Below are 18875 nucleotides of genomic sequence, written 5' to 3'. Positions count from 1 at the left end.
ACCACCCCAATGCCAACATATCATCACCACCCCAACGCCAACATATCATCACCACCCCAACGCCAACATATCATCACCACCCCAACGCCAACATATCATCACCACCCCAACGCCAACATATCATCACCACCCCAACGCCAACATATCATCACCACCCCAACGCCAACATATCATCACCACCCCAACGCCAACATATCATCACCACCCCAACGCCAACATATCATCACCACCCCAACGCCAACATATCAACCTCAGCACCACGCCAACATATCATCACCACCCCAACGCCAACATATCATGTCCACCCCAACACCAACATATCATGTCCACCCCAACACCAACATATCATGTCCACCCCAACACCAACATATCATCACCACCCCAACGCCAACATATCATCACCACCCCAACGCCAACATATCATCACCACCCCAACGCCAACATATCATGTCCACCCCAACGCCAACATATCATGTCCACCCCAACGCCAACATATCATGTCCACCCCAACGCCAACATATCATGTCCACCCCAACGCCAACATATCATGTCCACCCCAACGCCAACATATCATGTCCACCCCAACGCCAACATATCATGTCCACCCCAACGCCAACATATCATGTCCACCCCAACGCCATATCATGTCCACCCCAACGCCAACATATCATGTCCACCCCAACGCCAACATATCATGTCCACCCCAACGCCAACATATCATCACCACCCCAACGCCAACATATCATCACCACCCCAACACCAACATATCATCACCACCCCAACACCAACATATCATCACCAACATATCATCACCATATCATCACCAACATATCATCACCACCCCAACACCAACATATCATAACCACACCAACATATCATCACCACACCAACATATCATCACCACCCCAACGCCAACATATCATCACCACCCCAACGCCAACATATCATCACCACCCCAACGCCAACATATCATCACCACCCCAACGCCAACATATCATCACCACCCCAACGCCAACATATCATCACCACCCCAACGCCAACATATCATCACCACCCCAACGCCAACATATCATCACCACCCCAACGCCAACATATCATCACCACCCCAACGCCAACATATCATCACCACCCCAACGCCAACATATCATCACCACCCCAACACCAACATATCATCACCACCCCAACGCCAACATATCATCACCACCCCAACGCCAACATATCATGTCCACCCCAACGCCAACATATCATGTCCACCCCAACGCCAACATATCATGTCCACCCCAACGCCAACATATCATGTCCACCCCAACGCCAACATATCATCACCACCCAACGCCAACATATCATCACCACCCCAACGCCAACATATCATCACCACCCCAACGCCAACATATCATCACCACCCCAACGCCAACATATCATCACCACCCCAACGCCAACATATCATCACCACCCCAACGCCAACATATCATGTCCACCCCAACGCCAACATATCATGTCCACCCCAACGCCAACATATCATCACCACGCCAACATATCATCACCACACCAACATATCATCACCACCCCAACACCAACATATCATCACCACCCCAACGCCAACATATCATCACCATATCATCACCAACATATCATGTCCACCCCAACGCCAACATATCATCACCACCCCAACACCAACATATCATCACCACCCCAACACCAACATATCATCACCACCCCAACACCAACATATCATCACCAACATATCATCACCAACATATCATCACCACACCAACATATCATCACCACCCCAACGCCAACATATCTCCACCCCAACGCCAACATATCATCACCACCCCAACGCCAACATATCATCACCACCCCAACACCAACATATCATCACCACCCCAACACCAACATATCATCACCACCCCAACACCAACATATCATCACCACCCCAACACCAACATATCATCACCACCCCAACACCAACATATCATCACCACCCCAACACCAACATATCATCACCACCCCAACACCAACATATCATCACCACCCCAACACCAACATATCATCACCACCCCAACACCAACATATCATCACCACCCCAACACCAACATATCATGTCCACCCCAACACCAACATATCATGTCCACCCCAACACCAACATGTCATGTCCACCCCAACACCAACATGTCATCACCACCCCAACGCCAACATATCATCACCACCCCAACGCCAACATATCATCACCACCCCAACGCCAACATATCATCACCACCCCAACGCCAACATATCATCACCACCCCAACGCCAACATATCTCCACCCCAACGCCAACATATCATCACCACCCCAACGCCAACATATCATCACCACCCCAACGCCAACATATCATCACCACCTCAACGCCAACATATCATCACCACCCCAACGCCAACATATCATCACCACCCCAACGCCAACATATCATCACCACCCCAACGCCAACATATCATCACCACCCCAACGCCAACATATCATCACCACCCCAACACCAACATATCATCACCACCCCAACACCAACATATCATCACCACCCCAACACCAACATATCATCACCACCCCAACGCCAACATATCATCACCACCCCCAACGCCAACATATCATGTCCACCCCAACGCCAACATATCATGTCCACCCCAACGCCAACATATCATCACCACCCCAACGCCAACATATCATCACCACCCCAACGCCAACATATCATCACCACCCCAACGCCAACATATCATCACCACCCCAACACCAACATATCATCACCACCCCAACGCCAACATATCATCACCACCCCAACGCCAACATATCATCACCACCCCAACAACATATCATCACCACCCCAACGCCAACATATCATGTCCACCCCAACGCCAACATATCATGTCCACCCCAACGCCAACATATCATCACCACGCCAACATATCATCACCACACCAACATATCATCACCACCCCAACACCAACATATCATCACCACCCCAACGCCAACATATCATGTCCACCCCAACGCCAACATATCATCACCAACATCACCAACATATCATCACCACACCAACATATCATCACCACCCCAACGCCAACATATCTCCACCCCAACGCCAACATATCATCACCACCCCAACGCCAACATATCATCACCACACCAACATATCATCACCACCCCAACACCAACATATCATCACCACCCCAACGCCAACATATCATGTCCACCCCAACGCCAACATATCATCACCAACATATCATCACCAACATATCATCACCACACCAACATATCATCACCACCCCAACGCCAACATATCTCCACCCCAACGCCAACATATCATCACCCCAACGCCAACATATCATCACCACCCCAACGCCAATCATCACCACCCCAACGCCAACATATCATCACCACCCCAACGCCAACATATCATCACCACCCCAACACCAACATATCATGTCCACCCCAACGCCAACATATCATCACCACCCCAACGCCAACATATCATCACCACCCCAACGCCAACATATCATCTCCACCCCAACGCCAACATATCATGTCCACCCCAACGCCAACATATCATCTCCACCCCAACGCCAACATATCATCTCCACCCCAACGCCAACATATCATGTCCACCCCAACGCCAACATATCATCACCACCCCAACACCAACATATCATCACCACCCCAACACCAACATATCATCACCAACATATCATCACCATATCATCACCAACATATCATCACCACCCCAACACCAACATATCATCTCCACCCCAACACATAATCTCCAGCACCACTCCAACACCAACATATCATCACCATCACCAACATATCTTCACCACCCCAACACCAACATATCATCACCACCCCAACACCAACATATCATCACCACCCCAACACCAACATATCATCACCAACACCAACATATCATCACCAACACCAACATATCATCACCAACACCAACATATCATCACCACCCCAACATCAACATATCATCACCAACACCAACATATCATCACCACCCCAACACCAACATATCATCACCACCCCAACACCAACATATCATCACCAACACCAACATATCATCGCCACACCAACATATCACACCAGCACCAACATATCAGCACCATCCCAACACCAACATACCATTTCCAGCACCTCCCCAACATATCATCTCCAGCACCATCCCAACACCAACATATCAACCTCAGCACCACCCCAACATATCATAGCCAGCACCACCCCAACACCAACATATCATCACCACCCCAACATCAACATATCATCACCAACACCAACATATCATCTCCGCCCCAACACCAACATATCATCTCCGCCCCAACACCAACATATCATTACCGCCCCAACACCAACATACCAGCACCACCCCAACACCAACATATCATCACCAACACCAACATATCATCACCAGCACCACCCCAACACCAGCATATCATCACCAGCACCACACCAACATACCATTTCCAGCATCACCCCAACATTACAGTATTATCATATCTCCAGCACCACCCCAACATTACAACATTACCATACATCCAGCACCACCCCAACATTACAACATGACCATTTATCCAGCACCACCCCAACATTACAGCATTACCATATCTCCAGCACCACCCCAACATTACAACATTACCATACTCCCAGCACCACCCCAACATTACAACATGACCATATATCCAGCACCACCCCAACATTACAGCGTTACCATATATCCAGCACCACCCCAACATTACAGCGTTACCATATCTCCAGCACCACCCTAACATTGCAGCGTTACCATATCTCCAGCACCACCCCAACATTACCATATCATCTCAGGCACCACCCCAACATTACCATGTCATCTCCAGCACCACTCCAACATTACCATATCACCTCCAGAACCATCTCAAAATTACCATAAAGCCAGCACCACCCCAACATTACCATATCACCTCCAGAACCATCTCAACATTACCATAAAGCCCGCACCATCTCAACATTACCATATCACCTCCAGCACCACCCCAACATTACCATATCACCTCCAGAACCATCTCAACATTACCATATCTACTCCAGCACCACCCCAACATTACCATAAAGCCAGCACCACCCCAACATTACCATATCACCTCCAGCACCACCCCAACATTACCATAAAGCCAGCACCACCCCAACATTACCATATCTACCCCAGCACCACCCCAACATTACCATAAAGCCAGCACTACCCCACAATTACCATATCACCTCCAGCACCACCCCAACATTACCATAAAGCCAGCACCACCCCAACATTACCATATAACTCCAGCACCACCTGACATTAACATGTGGAAGTGGTGTGTTTCTATGTCTTGTAGTAAGAAGATAGAGGACGATAAGTGTCTTCAATGACATCATCCAACGAATGCCTCCTCACAATTGGTCAAATTACATGATGCACACCGACGATGTCATTGGGAACACTTCCTCTGTTTTACTGCACAACATAGAAACGCACCATTTTCACACGTGTTGACGTTGGGGTGGTGCTGGAGATGAGTGTAAAGTTGGTGTGTTTCTATGTAAATGTAAAAGTTTCCCTTTAGTAACGCATGCATAAAGACACACACACACGTAACTCTCAAATGAATATGATTTCAATTTGTAATAGCGTTCTAACAAGGTCAACTCAGTCTCTCAGCTCATCTTAGGTCAGCTGGCCTTATTTGATTATATATGTTATTATGATGAGTGTTTCTGTTTCTTACACCGTGTGGATATGAGCTGGCTGATGTTGTTATTGGTTCCCAAAGGGGAGAGGTATATACTCTGTTTGGAACATGAGACTACCACTAAACTCTCTCTCTGGACGTTGAGACTACCACTAAACTCTCTCTCTGGACGTTGAGACTACCACTAAACTCTCTCTCTGGACGTTGAGACTGTCACTAAACTCTCTCTCTCTAGACGTTGAGACTGTCACTAAACTCTCTCTCTGGACGTTGAGACTGTCACTAAACTTTCTCTCTGGACGTTGAGACTGTCACTAAACTCTCTCTCTAGACGTTGAGACTGTCACTAAACTCTCTCTCTGGACGTTGAGACTGTCACTAAACTCTCTCTCTAGACGTTGATACTGTCACTAAACTCTCTCTCTAGACGTTGAGACTGTCACTAAACTCTCTCTCTAGACGTTGAGACTGTCACTAAACTCTCTCTCTAGACGTTGAGACTACCACTAAACTCTCTCTCTGGTCGTTGAGACTACCACTAAACTCTCTCTCTGGACGTTGAGACTACCACTAAACTCTCTCTGGACGTTGAGACTACCACTAAACTCTCTCTCTAGACGTTGAGACTGTCACTAAACTCTCTCTCTGGACGTTGAGACTGTCACTAAACTCTCTCTCTGGACGTTGAGACTACCACTAAACTCTCTCTCTGGACGTTGAGACTACCACTAAACTCTCTCTCTGGATGTTGAGACTACCGCTCTCTCCCCCGCTCTGTGCTGAAGGACTGATCATGTGTCTGTAGTACATATCATAGTAACCGTCTCGCTGTCCCCTCCGGTACCAGACGGTATCCCCCGCTCTGTGCTGAAGGACTGATCATGTCTCTGTAGTACATATCATAGTAACCGTCTCTCTGTCCCCTCCGGTACCAGATGGTATCCCCCGCTCTGTGCTGAAGGACTGATCATGTCTCTGTAGTACATATCATAGTAACCGTCTCTCTGTCCCCTCCGGTACCAGATGGTATCCCCCGCTCTGTGCTGAATGACTGATCATGTCTCTGTAGTACATATCATAGTAACCGAGACTGTCCCCTCCGGTACCAGATGGTATCCCCCGCTCTGTGCTGAAGGACTGATCATGTCTCTGTAGTACATATCATAGTAACCGTCTCTCTGTCCCCTCCGGTACCAGATGGTATCCCCCGCTCTGTGCTGAAGGACTGGAGGAAGGTGAAGAAGCTGAAGCAGACGGGGGAGTCGTTCCTGCAGGATGACTCGTGCTCCGAGATTGGACCCAACCTGCAGAAGTGTCGGGAGTGTCGTGTTGTTCGCAGCAAGAAGGGGGAGCAGCCGGCTCATTCCCCTGTCTTCTGCCGCTTCTACTACTTCCGCCGGTGAGTCTGATTGGCTGATTCAGTCTCGTTTTGTCTGGTGTCTGATTAGCTGGTCAGGTGGTATTTGATTGGCTGCTCTGTCTCCCGGCTAGTGTCTGATTGGCTGCTTTGCTCGGCTGGTCCACTTTGCCACCATATGGTTAAATGGTTAGAGATTATTTAGGTAATTGTATACGTTCTCCAACAATCTATCTGTTATTGTCTCAGTGAACCCTTCCTCAGTCAGTCAGTCAGTCAGTCAGTCAGTCAGTCAGTCAGTCTGTTATTGTCTCAGTGAACCCTTCCTCAGTCAGTCAGTCTGTTATTGTCTCAGTGAACCCTTCCTCAGTCAGTCAGTCAGTCAGTCAGTCAGTCAGTCAGTCAGTCAGTCTGTTATTGTCTCAGTGAACCCTTCCTCAGTCAGTCAGTCTGTTATTGTCTCAGTGAACCCTTCCTCAGTCAGTCAGTCAGTCTGTTATTGTCTCAGTGAACCCTTCCTCAGTCAGTCAGTCAGTCAGTCTGTTATTGTCTCAGTGAACCCTTCCTCAGTCAGTCAGTCAGTCTGTTATTGTCTCAGTGAACCCTTCCTCAGTCAGTCAGTCAGTCAGTCAGTCAGTCAGTCTGTTATTGTCTCAGTGAACCCTTCCTCAGTCAGTCAGTCAGTCAGTCAGTCAGTCAGTCTGTTAATGTCTCAGTGAACCCTTTCTCAGTCAGTCAGTCTGTTAATGTCTCAGTGATCCCTTCCTCAGTCAGTCAGTCTGTTATTGTCTCAGTGAACCCTTCCTCAGTCAGTCAGTCTGTTATTGTCTCAGTGAACCCTTCTCAGTCAGTCAGTCTGTTATTGTCTCAGTGAACCCTTCCTCAGTCAGTCAGTCTGTTATTGTCTCAGTGAACCCTTCCTCAGTCAGTCAGTCTGTTATTGTCTCAGTGAACCCTTCCTCAGTCAGTCAGTCAGTCAGTCTGTTATTGTCTCAGTGAACCCTTCCTCAGTCAGTCAGTCTGTTATTGTCTCAGTGAACCCTTCTCAGTCAGTCAGTCTGTTATTGTCTCAGTGAACCCTTCCTCAGTCAGTCAGTCTGTTATTGTCTCAGTGAACCCTTCCTCAGTCAGTCAGTCTGTTATTGTCTCAGTGAACCCTTCCTCAGTCAGTCAGTCAGTCTGTTATTGTCTCAGTGAACCCTTCCTCAGTCAGTCAGTCTGTTATTGTCTTAGTGAACCCTTCCTCGGTCAGTCCATCTGTTATTGTCTCAGTGAACCCTTCTCAGTCAGTCAGTCTGTTATTGTCTTAGTGAACCCTTCCTCAGTCAGTCAGTCAGTCTGTTATTGTCTCAGTGAACCCTTCCTCAGTCAGTCAGTCAATCAGTCAGTCAGTCAGTCAGTCTGTTATTGTCTCAGTGAACCCTTCCTCAGTCAGTCAGTCAGTCAGTCAGTCAGTCAGTCAGTCTGTTATTGTCTCAGTGAACCCTTCCTCGGTCAGTCCATCTGTTATTGTCTCAGTGAACCCTTCCTCAGTCAGTCAGTCTGTTATTGTCTCAGTGAACCCTTCCTCAGTCAGTCAGTCTGTTATTGTCTCAGTGAACCCTTCCTCAGTCAGTCAGTCAGTCAGTCAGTCAGTCTGTTATTGTCTCAGTGAACCCTTCCTCAGTCAGTCAGTCAATCAGTCAGTCAGTCAGTCAGTCTGTTATTGTCTCAGTGAACCCTTCCTCAGTCAGTCAGTCAGTCAGTCAGTCAGTCTGTTATTGTCTCAGTGAACCCTTCCTCAGTCAGTCATTCTGTTATTGTCTCAGTGAACCCTTCCTCAGTCAGTCAGTCAGTCAGTCAGTCAGTCTGTTATTGTCTCAGTGAACCCTTCCTCAGTCAGTCAGTCTGTTAATGTCTCAGTGAACCCTTCCTCAGTCAGTCAGTCAGTCAGTCTGTTATTGTCTCAGTGAACCCTTCCTCAGTCAGTCAGTCTGTTAATGTCTCAGTGAACCCTTCCTCAGTCAGTCAGTCAGTCAGTCAGTCAGTCAGTCTGTTAATGTCTCAGTGAACCCTTCCTCAGTCAGTCAGTCAGTCAGTCTGTTATTGTCTCAGTGAACCCTTCCTCAGTCAGTCAGTCTGTTAATGTCTCAGTGAACCCTTCCTCAGTCAGTCAGTCAGTCAGTCAGTCAGTCAGTCTGTTATTGTCTCAGTGAACCCTTCCTCAGTCAGTCAGTCTGTTAATGTCTCAGTGATCCCTTCCTCAGTCAGTCAGTCAGTCTGTTAATGTCTCAGTGAATCCTTCCTCAGTCAGTCAGTCTGTTATTGTCTCAGTGAACCCTTCCTCAGTCAGTCAGTCAGTCAGTCTGTTATTGTCTCAGTGAACCCTTCCTCAGTCAGTCAGTCAGTCAGTCTGTTATTGTCTCAGTGAACCCTTCCTCTGTCAGTCAGTCAGTCAGTCAGTCAGTCAGTCAGTCAGTCTGTTATTGTCTCAGTGAACCCTTCCTCAGTCAGTCAGTCAGTCAGTCAGTCAGTCAGTCAGTCTGTTATTGTCTCAGTGAACCCTTCCTCAGTCAGTCAGTCTGTTATTGTCTCAGTGAACCCTTCCTCAGTCAGTCAGTCAGTCAGTCAGTCTGTTATTGTCTCAGTGAACCCTTCCTCAGTCAGTCAGTCTGTTATTGTCTCAGTGAACCCTTCCTCAGTCAGTCAGTCAGTCAGTCAGTCAGTCTGTTATTGTCTCAGTGAACCCTTCCTCAGTCAGTCAGTCAGTCAGTCAGTTATTGTCTCAGTGAACCCTTCCTCAGTCAGTCAGTCTGTTATTGTCTCAGTGAACCCTTCCTCAGTCAGTCAGTCAGTCTGTTATTGTCTCAGTGAACCCTTCCTCAGTCAGTCAGTCTGTCTGTTATTGTCTCAGTGAACCCTTCCTCAGTCAGTCAGTCTGTCTGTTATTGTCTCAGTGAACCCTTCCTCGGTCAGTCAGTCAGTCAGTCAGTCAGTCTGTTATTGTCTCAGTGAACCCTTCCTCAGTCAGTCCATCTGTTATTGTCTCAGTGAACCCTTCCTCGGTCAGTCAGTCAGTCAGTCAGTCTGTTATTGTCTCAGTGAACCCTTCCTCAGTCAGTCAGTCAGTCAGTCAGTCTGTTATTGTCTCAGTGAACCCTTCCTCAGTCAGTCCATCTGTTATTGTCTCAGTGAACCCTTCCTCGGTCAGTCAGTCAGTCAGTCAGTCTGTTATTGTCTCAGTGAACCCTTCCTCAGTCAGTCCATCTGTTATTGTCTCAGTGAACCCTTCCTCGGTCAGTCAGTCAGTCTGTTATTGTCTCAGTGAACCCTTCCTCAGTCAGTCAGTCAGTCTGTTATTGTCTCAGTGAACCCTTCTCAGTCAGTCAGTCTGTTATTGTCTTAGTGAACCCTTCCTCGGTCAGTCCATCTGTTATTGTCTCAGTGAACCCTTCTCAGTCAGTGAGTCTGTTATTGTCTCAGTGAACCCTTCCTCAGTCAGTCAGTCAGTCAGTCAGTCAGTCAGTCTGTTATTGTCTCAGTGAACCCTTCCTCGGTCAGTCAGTCAGTCAGTCAGTCTGTTATTGTCTCAGTGAACCCTTCCTCAGTCAGTCCATCTGTTATTGTCTCAGTGAACCCTTCCTCAGTCAGTCAGTCAGTCTGTTATTGTCTCAGTGAACCCTTCCTCAGTCAGTCAGTCAGTCTGTTATTGTCTCAGTGAACCCTTCTCAGTCAGTCAGTCTGTTATTGTCTTAGTGAACCCTTCCTCAGTCAGTCAGTCTGTTATTGTCTCAGTGAACCCTTCTCAGTCAGTCAGTCTGTTATTGTCTTAGTGAACCCTTCCTCAGTCAGTCAGTCTGTTATTGTCTCAGTGAACCCTTCCTCAGTCAGTCAGTCAGTCTGTTATTGTCTCAGTGAACCCTTCCTCAGTCAGTCAGTCTGTTATTGTCTCAGTGAACCCTTCCTCAGTCAGTCAGTCAGTCAGTCTGTTATTGTCTCAGTGAACCCTTCCTCAGTCAGTCAGTCTGTTATTGTCTCAGTGAACCCTTCCTCGGTCAGTCAGTCTGTTATTGTCTTAGTGAACCCTTCCTCAGTCAGTCAGTCAGTCTGTTATTGTCTCAGTGAACCCTTCCTCAGTCAGTCAGTCAGTCAGTCAGTCAGTTATTGTCTCAGTGAACCCTTCCTCAGTCAGTCAGTCAGTCAGTCAGTCAGTCTGTTATTGTCTCAGTGAACCCTTCCTCAGTCAGTCAGTCTGTTATTGTCTCAGTGAACCCTTCCTCAGTCAGTCAGTCAGTCAGTCTGTTAATGTCTCAGTGAACCCTTCCTCAGTCAGTCAGTCTGTTAATGTCTCAGTGAACCCTTCCTCAGTCAGTCAGTCTGTTATTGTCTCAGTGAACCCTTCCTCAGTCAGTCAGTCTGTTAATGTCTCAGTGAACCCTTCCTCAGTCAGTCAGTCAGTCTGTTATTGTCTCAGTGAACCCTTCTCAGTCAGTCAGTCTGTTATTGTCTCAGTGAACCCTTCCTCGGTCAGTCAGTCAGTCAGTCTGTTATTGTCTCAGTGAACCCTTCCTCAGTCAGTCAGTCTGTTATTGTCTCAGTGAACCCTTCCTCAGTCAGTCAGTCAGTCTGTTATTGTCTCAGTGAACCCTTCCTCAGTCAGTCAGTCTGTTATTGTCTCAGTGAACCCTTCCTCAGTCAGTCAGTCAGTCTGTTATTGTCTCAGTGAACCCTTCCTCAGTCAGTCAGTCAGTCTGTTATTGTCTCAGTGAACCCTTCCTCAGTCAGTCAGTCAGTCTGTTATTGTCTCAGTGAACCCTTCCTCAGTCAGTCAGTCAGTCAGTCTGTTATTGTCTCAGTGAACCCTTCCTCAGTCAGTCAGTCTGTTATTGTCTCAGTGAACCCTTCCTCAGTCAGTCAGTCAGTCTGTTATTGTCTCAGTGAACCCTTCCTCGGTCAGTCAGTCAGTCAGTCTGTTATTGTCTCAGTGAACCCTTCCTCAGTCAGTCAGTCTGTTATTGTCTCAGTGAACCCTTCCTCAGTCAGTCAGTCTGTTATTGTCTTAGTGAACCCTTCCTCAGTCAGTCAGTCAGTCAGTCAGTCTGTTATTGGGGTCCTGTGTGGCAGTGAACCCTTTCCCCACTGGGGCCACCCATATGCAGTAGTGGCCCCAGTTGTAAGTCACAAATGTCTGCTGTTATTGTCTCAGTGAACCCTTCCTCAGTCAGTCAGTCTGTTATTGTCTCAGTGAACCCTTCCTCAGTCAGTCAGTCTGTTATTGTCTCAGTGAACCCTTCCTCAGTCAGTCAGTCAGTCAGTCAGTCTGTTATTGTCTCAGTGAACCCTTCCTCAGTCAGTCAGTCTGTTAATGTCTCAGTGAACCCTTCCTCAGTCAGTCAGTCTGTTAATGTCTCAGTGAACCCTTCCTCAGTCAGTCAGTCTGTTATTGTCTCAGTGAACCCTTCTCAGTCAGTCAGTCTGTTATTGTCTTAGTGAACCCTTCCTCGGTCAGTCCATCTGTTATTGTCTCAGTGAACCCTTCCTCAGTCAGTCAGTCAGTCTGTTATTGTCTCAGTGAACCCTTCCTCAGTCAGTCAGTCTGTTAATGTCTCAGTGAACCCTTCCTCAGTCAGTCAGTCTGTTATTGTCTCAGTGAACCCTTCCTCAGTCAGTCAGTCTGTTATTGTCTCAGTGAACCCTTCCTCAGTCAGTCAGTCTGTTAATGTCTCAGTGAACCCTTCCTCAGTCAGTCAGTCTGTTATTGTCTCAGTGAACCCTTCTCAGTCAGTCAGTCTGTTAGTCAGTGAACCCTTCCTCAGTCAGTCATTCTGTTATTGTCTTAGTGAACCCTTCCTCAGTCAGTCAGTCAGTCAGTCTGTTATTGTCTCAGTGAACCCTTCCTCAGTCAGTCAGTCAGTTATTGTCTTAGTGAACCCTTCCTCAGTCAGTCAGTCTGTTGTTGTCTCAGTGAACCCTTCCTCAGTCAGTCAGTCTGTTATTGTCTCAGTGAACCCTTCCTCAGTCAGTCAGTCTGTTATTGTCTCAGTGAACCCTTCCTCAGTCAGTCAGTCAGTCTGTTATTGTCTCAGTGAACCCTTCCTCAGTCAGTCAGTCAGTCTGTTATTGTCTCAGTGAACCCTTCCTCAGTCAGTCTGTTATTGTCTCAGTGAACCCTTCCTCAGTCAGTCAGTCTGTTATTGTCTCAGTGAACCCTTCCTCAGTCAGTCATTCTGTTATTGTCTTAGTGAACCCTTCCTCAGTCAGTCAGTCAGTCAGTCATTCTGTTATTGTCTTAGTGAACCCTTCCTCAGTCAGTCAGTCAGTTATTGTGGAGCCTGTTAGCCAGATAGCCAGCGGAGACTAGAGTGGAGCCTGTTGGCCAGATAGCCAGCGGAGACTAGAGTCGAGCCTGTTGACCAGATTGCCAGTGGAGAATAGAGTGGAGCCTGTTGGCCAGATAGCCAGCGGAGACTAGAGTGGAGCCTGTTGGCCAGATAGCCAGCGGAGACTAGAGTGGAGCCTGTTGGCCAGATAGCCAGCGGAGACTAGAGTGGAGCCTGTTGGCAGATAGCCAGCGGAGACTAGAGTGGAGCCTGTTGGCCAGATAGCCAGCGGAGACTAGAGTGGAGCCTGTTGACAGATAGCCAGCGGAGACTAGAGTGGAGCCTGTTGGCCAGATTGCCAGTGGAGACTATGGTGGAGCCTGTTGGCCAGATAGTCAGTGGAGACTAGGGTGGAGCCTGTTGGCCAGATAGCCAGTGGAGAATAGAGTGGAGCCTGTTGGCCAGATAGTCAGTGGAGACTAGAGTGGAGCCTGTCGGCCAGGTAGCCAGTGGAGACTAGAGTGGAGCCTGTTGACCAGATAGCCAGTGGAGACTAGACTGTAGCCTGTTGGCCAGATAGCCAGCGGAGACTAGAGTGGATCCTGTTGGCCAGATAGTCAGTAGAGACTAGAGTGGAGCCTGTTGGCCAGATAGCCAGCTGTGACTAGAGTGGAGCCTGTTAGCCAGATTGCCAGCGGAGACTATAGTGGAGCCTGTTGGCCAGATAGTCAGTGGAGACTAGAGTGGAGCCTGTCGGCCAGGTAGCCAGTGGAGACTAGAGTGGAGCCTGTTGGCCAGATAGCCAGTGGAGACTAGGGTGGGGCCTGTTAGCCAGATAGCCAGTGGAGATTAGAGTGGAGCCTGTTGGCCAGATAGCCAGCGGAGACTAGAGTGGAGCCTGTTGGCCAGATAGCCAGCGGAGACTAGAGTGGAGCCTGTTGGCCAGATAGCCAGTGGAGACTAGAGTGGAGCCTGTTTGCCAGATAGCCAGCGGAGACTAGAGTGGAGCCTGTTGGCCAGATAGCCAGCGGAGACTAGAGTGGAGCCTGTTGGCCAGATAGCCAGCGGAGACTAGAGTGGAGCCTGTTGGCCAGATAGCCAGCGGAGACTAGAGTGGAGCCTGTTGGCCAGATTGCCAGTGGAGACTATGGTGGAGCCTGTTGGCCAGATAGTCAGTGGAGACTAGTGGAGCCTGTTGGCCAGATAGCCAGCTGAGACTAGAGTGGAGCCTGTTGGCCAGATTGCCAGTGGAGACTATGGTGGAGCCTGTTGGCCAGATAGTCAGTGGAGACTAGGGTGGAGCCTGTTGGCCAGATAGACAGCGGAGACTAGAGTGGAGCCTGTTGGCCAGATAGCCAGTGGAGACTAGACTGTAGCCTGTTGGCCAGATAGCCAGCAGAGACTAGACTGTAGCCTGTTGGCCAGATTGCCAGCGGAGACTAGAGTGGATCCTGTTGGCCAGATAGCCAGCGGAGACTAGTGGAGCCTGTTGGCCAGATAGCCAGCTGAGACTAGAGTGGAGCCTGTTGGCCAGATTGCCAGTGGAGACTATGGTGGAGCCTGTTGGCCAGATAGTCAGTGGAGACTAGGGTGGAGCCTGTTGGCCAGATAGCCAGTGGAGAATAGAGTGGAGCCTGTTGGCCAGATAGCCAGCTGAGACTAGAGTGGAGCCTGTTGGCCAGATTGCCAGCGGAGACTATAGTGGAGCCTGTTGGCCAGATAGTCAGTGGAGACTAGAGTGGAGCCTGTTGGCCAGATAGCCAGTGGAGACTAGAGTGGGGCCTGTTGGCCAGATAGTCAGTGGAGACTAGAGTGGAGCCTGTTGGCCAGATAGCCAGTGGAGACTAGAGTGGGGCCTGTTGGCCAGATAGCCAGTGGAGACTAGAGTGGAGCCTGTTGGCCAGATAGCCAGCGGAGACTAGAGTGGAGCCTGTTGGCCAGATAGCCAGCGGAGACTAGAGTGGAGCCTGTTTGCCAGATAGCCAGTGGAGACTAGAGTGGAGCCTGTTGTTCAGATAGCCAGCTGAGACTAGAGTGGAGCCTGTTTATCAGTCAAAACAAAGATGATTGCAACCCCAAGGTTGTAGGACAATCCACATTTACTGCTCCTTCTGAGGCTTGTTTTGGTTCTAGGGTTAGTGTTGGTTCTGGGATTGGTGTTGGTTCTAGGGTTGGTGTTGGTTCTTGGGTTGGTGTTGGTTCTAGGGTTGGTTTTGGTGTTGGTTCCAGGGTTGGTTCCAGTGTTGGTGTTGGTTCTAGTGTTGGTTAAAGGGTTGGTGTTTGTTCCAGGGTTTGTTTTGGTTCCGGTTCTAGGGTCAGTGATGGTTCTAGGGTTGGTCTTGGTTCTAGGGTTGGTGTTGGTTCCGGTTCTAGGATTGGTGTTAGTTCCGGTTCTAGGGTTGGTGTTGGTTCCGGTTCTAGGGTTGGTGTTGGTTCTAGGGTTAGGGATGGTTCCAGGGTTGGTGTTGGTTCCGGTTCTAGGGTTGGTGTTGGTTCTAGGGTTAGGGATGGTTCCAGGGTTGGTGTTGGTTCCGGTTCTAGGGTTGGTGTTGGTTCTAGGGTTAGGGATGGTTCCAGGGTTGGTGTTGGTTCCGGGTCTAGGGTTAGTGATGGTTTTAGGGAGCCAGTGGTTCTTTATTCTGTCATTATGGTGTTGCCTTCTGACAGGGAGGAGCAACACTCTCATTATCTAGTGTGTCTGCGCCTCCCATTAACCTGTTCTCTCTCTCTCTTCTCTCCAGCCTGTCCGTGTGTCTGTGCCTCTCATTAACCTGTTCTCTCTCCCTCTTCTCTCCAGCCTGTCTGTGTGTCTGCACCTCCCATTAACCTGTTCTCTCTCCCTCTTCTCTCCAGCCTGTCTGTGTGTCTGCACCTCCCATTAACCTGTTCTCTCTCCCTCTTCTCTCCAGCCTGTCCGTGTGTCTGCACCTCCCATTAACCTGTTCTCTCTCCCTCTTCTCTCCAGCCTGTCCGTGTGTCTGCACCTCTCATTAACCTGTTCTCTCTCCCTCTTCTCTCATTAACCTGTTCTCTCTCCCTCTTCTCTCATTAACCTGTTCTCTCTCCCTCTTCTCTCATTAACCTGTTCTCTCTCCCTCTTCTCTCCAGCCTGTCCGTGTGTCTGCACCTCTCATTAACCTGTTCTCTCTCCCTCTTCTCTCCAGCCTGTCCGTGTGTCTGCACCTCCCATTAACCTGTTCTCTCTCCCTCTTCTCTCATTAACCTGTTCTCTCTCCCTCTTCTCTCCAGCCTGTCCGTGTGTCTGCACCTCTCATTAACCTGTTCTCTCTCCCTCTTCTCTCATTAACCTGTTCTCTCTCCCTCTTCTCTCCAGCCTGTCCGTGTGTCTGCGCCTCCCATTAACCTGTTCTCTCTCCCTCTTCTCTCCAGCCTGTCTGTGTGTCTGCACCTCTCATTAACCTGTTCTCTCTCCCTCTTCTCTCCAGCCTGTCCGTGTGTCTGCACCTCCCATTAACCTGTTCTCTCTCCCTCTTCTCTCCAGCCTGTCCGTGTGTCTGCGCCTCTCATTAACCTGTTCTCTCTCCCTCTTCTCTCATTAACCTGTTCTCTCTCCCTCTTCTCTCCAGCCTGTCCGTGTGTCTGCGCCTCCCATTAACCTGTTCTCTCTCCCTCTTCTCTCCAGCCTGTCTGTGTGTCTGCACCTCTCATTAACCTGTTCTCTCTCCCTCTTCTCTCCAGCCTGTCCGTGTGTCTGCGCCTCTGTTCTCTCTCCTCATTAACCTGTTCTCTCTCCCTCTTCTCTCCAGCCTGTCCGTGTGTCTGCACCTCTCATTAACCTGTTCTCTCTCCCTCTTCTCTCCAGCCTGTCCGTGTGTCTGCACCTCTCATTAACCTGTTCTCTCTCCCTCTTCTCTCCAGCCTGTCCGTGTGTCTGCGCCTCTCATTAACCTGTTCTCTCTCCCTCTTCTCTCATTAACCTGTTCTCTCTCCCTCTTCTCTCCAGCCTGTCCGTGTGTCTGCACCTCTCATTAACCTGTTCTCTCTCCCTCTTCTCTCCAGCCTGTCCGTGTGTCTGCGCCTCTCATTAACCTGTTCTCTCTCCCTCTTCTCTCATTAACCTGTTCTCTCTCCCTCTTCTCTCATTAACCTGTTCTCCAGCCTGTCCGTGTGTCTGCACCTCCCATTAACCTGTTCTCTCTCCCTCTTCTCTCCAGCCTGTCCGTGTGTCTGCACCTCTCATTAACCTGTTCTCTCTCCCTCTTCTCTCCAGCCTGTCCGTGTGTCTGCACCTCCCATTAACCTGTTCTCTCTCCCTCTTCTCTCCAGCCTGTCTGTGTGTCTGCACCTCTCATTAACCTGTTCTCTCTCCCTCTCTCATTAACCTTCTCTCCCTCTTCTCTCCAGCCTGTCCGTGTGTCTGCTCCTCTCATTAACCTGTTCTCTCTCCCTCTTCTCTCCAGCCTGTCCGTGTGTCTGCTCCTCTCATTAACCTGTTCTCTCTCCCTCTTCTCTCCAGCCTGTCCGTGTGTCTGCACCTCCCATTAACCTGTTCTTCTTCTCTCATTAACCTGTTCTCTCTCCCTCTTCTCTCCAGCCTGTCCGTGTGTCTGCTCCTCTCATTAACCTGTTCTCTCTCCCTCTTCTCTCCAGCCTGTCCGTGTGTCTGCACCTCCCATTAACCTGTTCTCTCTCCCTCTTCTCTCATTAACCTGTTCTCTCTCCCTCTTCTCTCCAGCCTGTCTGTGTGTCTGCACCTCCCATTAACCTGTTCTCTCTCCCTCTTCTCTCCAGCCTGTCCGTGTGTCTGCGCCTCCCATTAACCTGTTCTCTCTCCCTCTTCTCTCCAGCCTGTCCGTGTGTCTGCGCCTCCCATTAACCTGTTCTCTCTCCCTCTTCTCTCCAGCCTGTCCGTGTGTCTGCGCCTCCCATTAACCTGTTCTCTCTCCCTCTTCTCTCCAGCCTGTCCGTGTGTCTGCTCCTCTCATTAACCTGTTCTCTCTCCCTCTTCTCTCCAGCCTGTCCGTGTGTCTGCACCTCTCATTAACCTGTTCTCTCTCCCTCTTCTCTCATTAACCTGTTCTCTCTCCCTCTTCTCTCATTAACCTGTTCTCTCTCCCTCTTCTCTCCAGCCTGTCCGTGTGTCTGCACCTCTCATTAACCTGTTCTCTCTCCCTCTTCTCTCCAGCCTGTCTGTGTGTCTGCACCTCCCATTAACCTGTTCTCTCTCCCTCTTCTCTCCAGCCTGTCCGTGTGTCTGCACCTCTCATTAACCTGTTCTCTCTCCCTCTTCTCCCAGCCTGTCCGTGTGTCTGCACCTCTCATTAACCTGTTCTCTCTCCCTCTTCTCTCCAGCCTGTCCGTGTGTCTGCACCTCTCATTAACCTGTTCTCTCTCCCTCTTCTCTCCAGCCTGTCCGTGTGTCTGCACCTCTCATTAACCTGTTCTCTCTCCAGCCTGTCCGTGTGTCTGCACCTCTCATTAACCTGTTCTCTCTCCCTCTTCTCTCCAGCCTGTCCGTGTGTCTGCACCT

General features: G+C 49.4%; 1 protein-coding gene across 1 annotated transcript in view; it reads left to right on the top strand.

Moving 5' to 3' along the window:
* The window catches only part of LOC135513356 (probable JmjC domain-containing histone demethylation protein 2C), a 351376-nt gene that overhangs the window by 248956 nt on the left and 83545 nt on the right, over positions 1-18875 (top strand). The window contains 1 exon segment of the mRNA XM_064936284.1: positions 6926-7127. Coding sequence (XP_064792356.1) covers positions 6926-7127 — 202 coding nt within the window.

Source organism: Oncorhynchus masou, chromosome 24 (assembly GCF_036934945.1).
Source record: "Oncorhynchus masou masou isolate Uvic2021 chromosome 24, UVic_Omas_1.1, whole genome shotgun sequence".
NCBI lineage: Eukaryota > Metazoa > Chordata > Actinopteri > Salmoniformes > Salmonidae > Oncorhynchus > Oncorhynchus masou.
The sequence above is the reverse complement of the archived record's forward strand: the minus strand, read 5'-3'. Positions and strand labels throughout refer to the sequence as shown.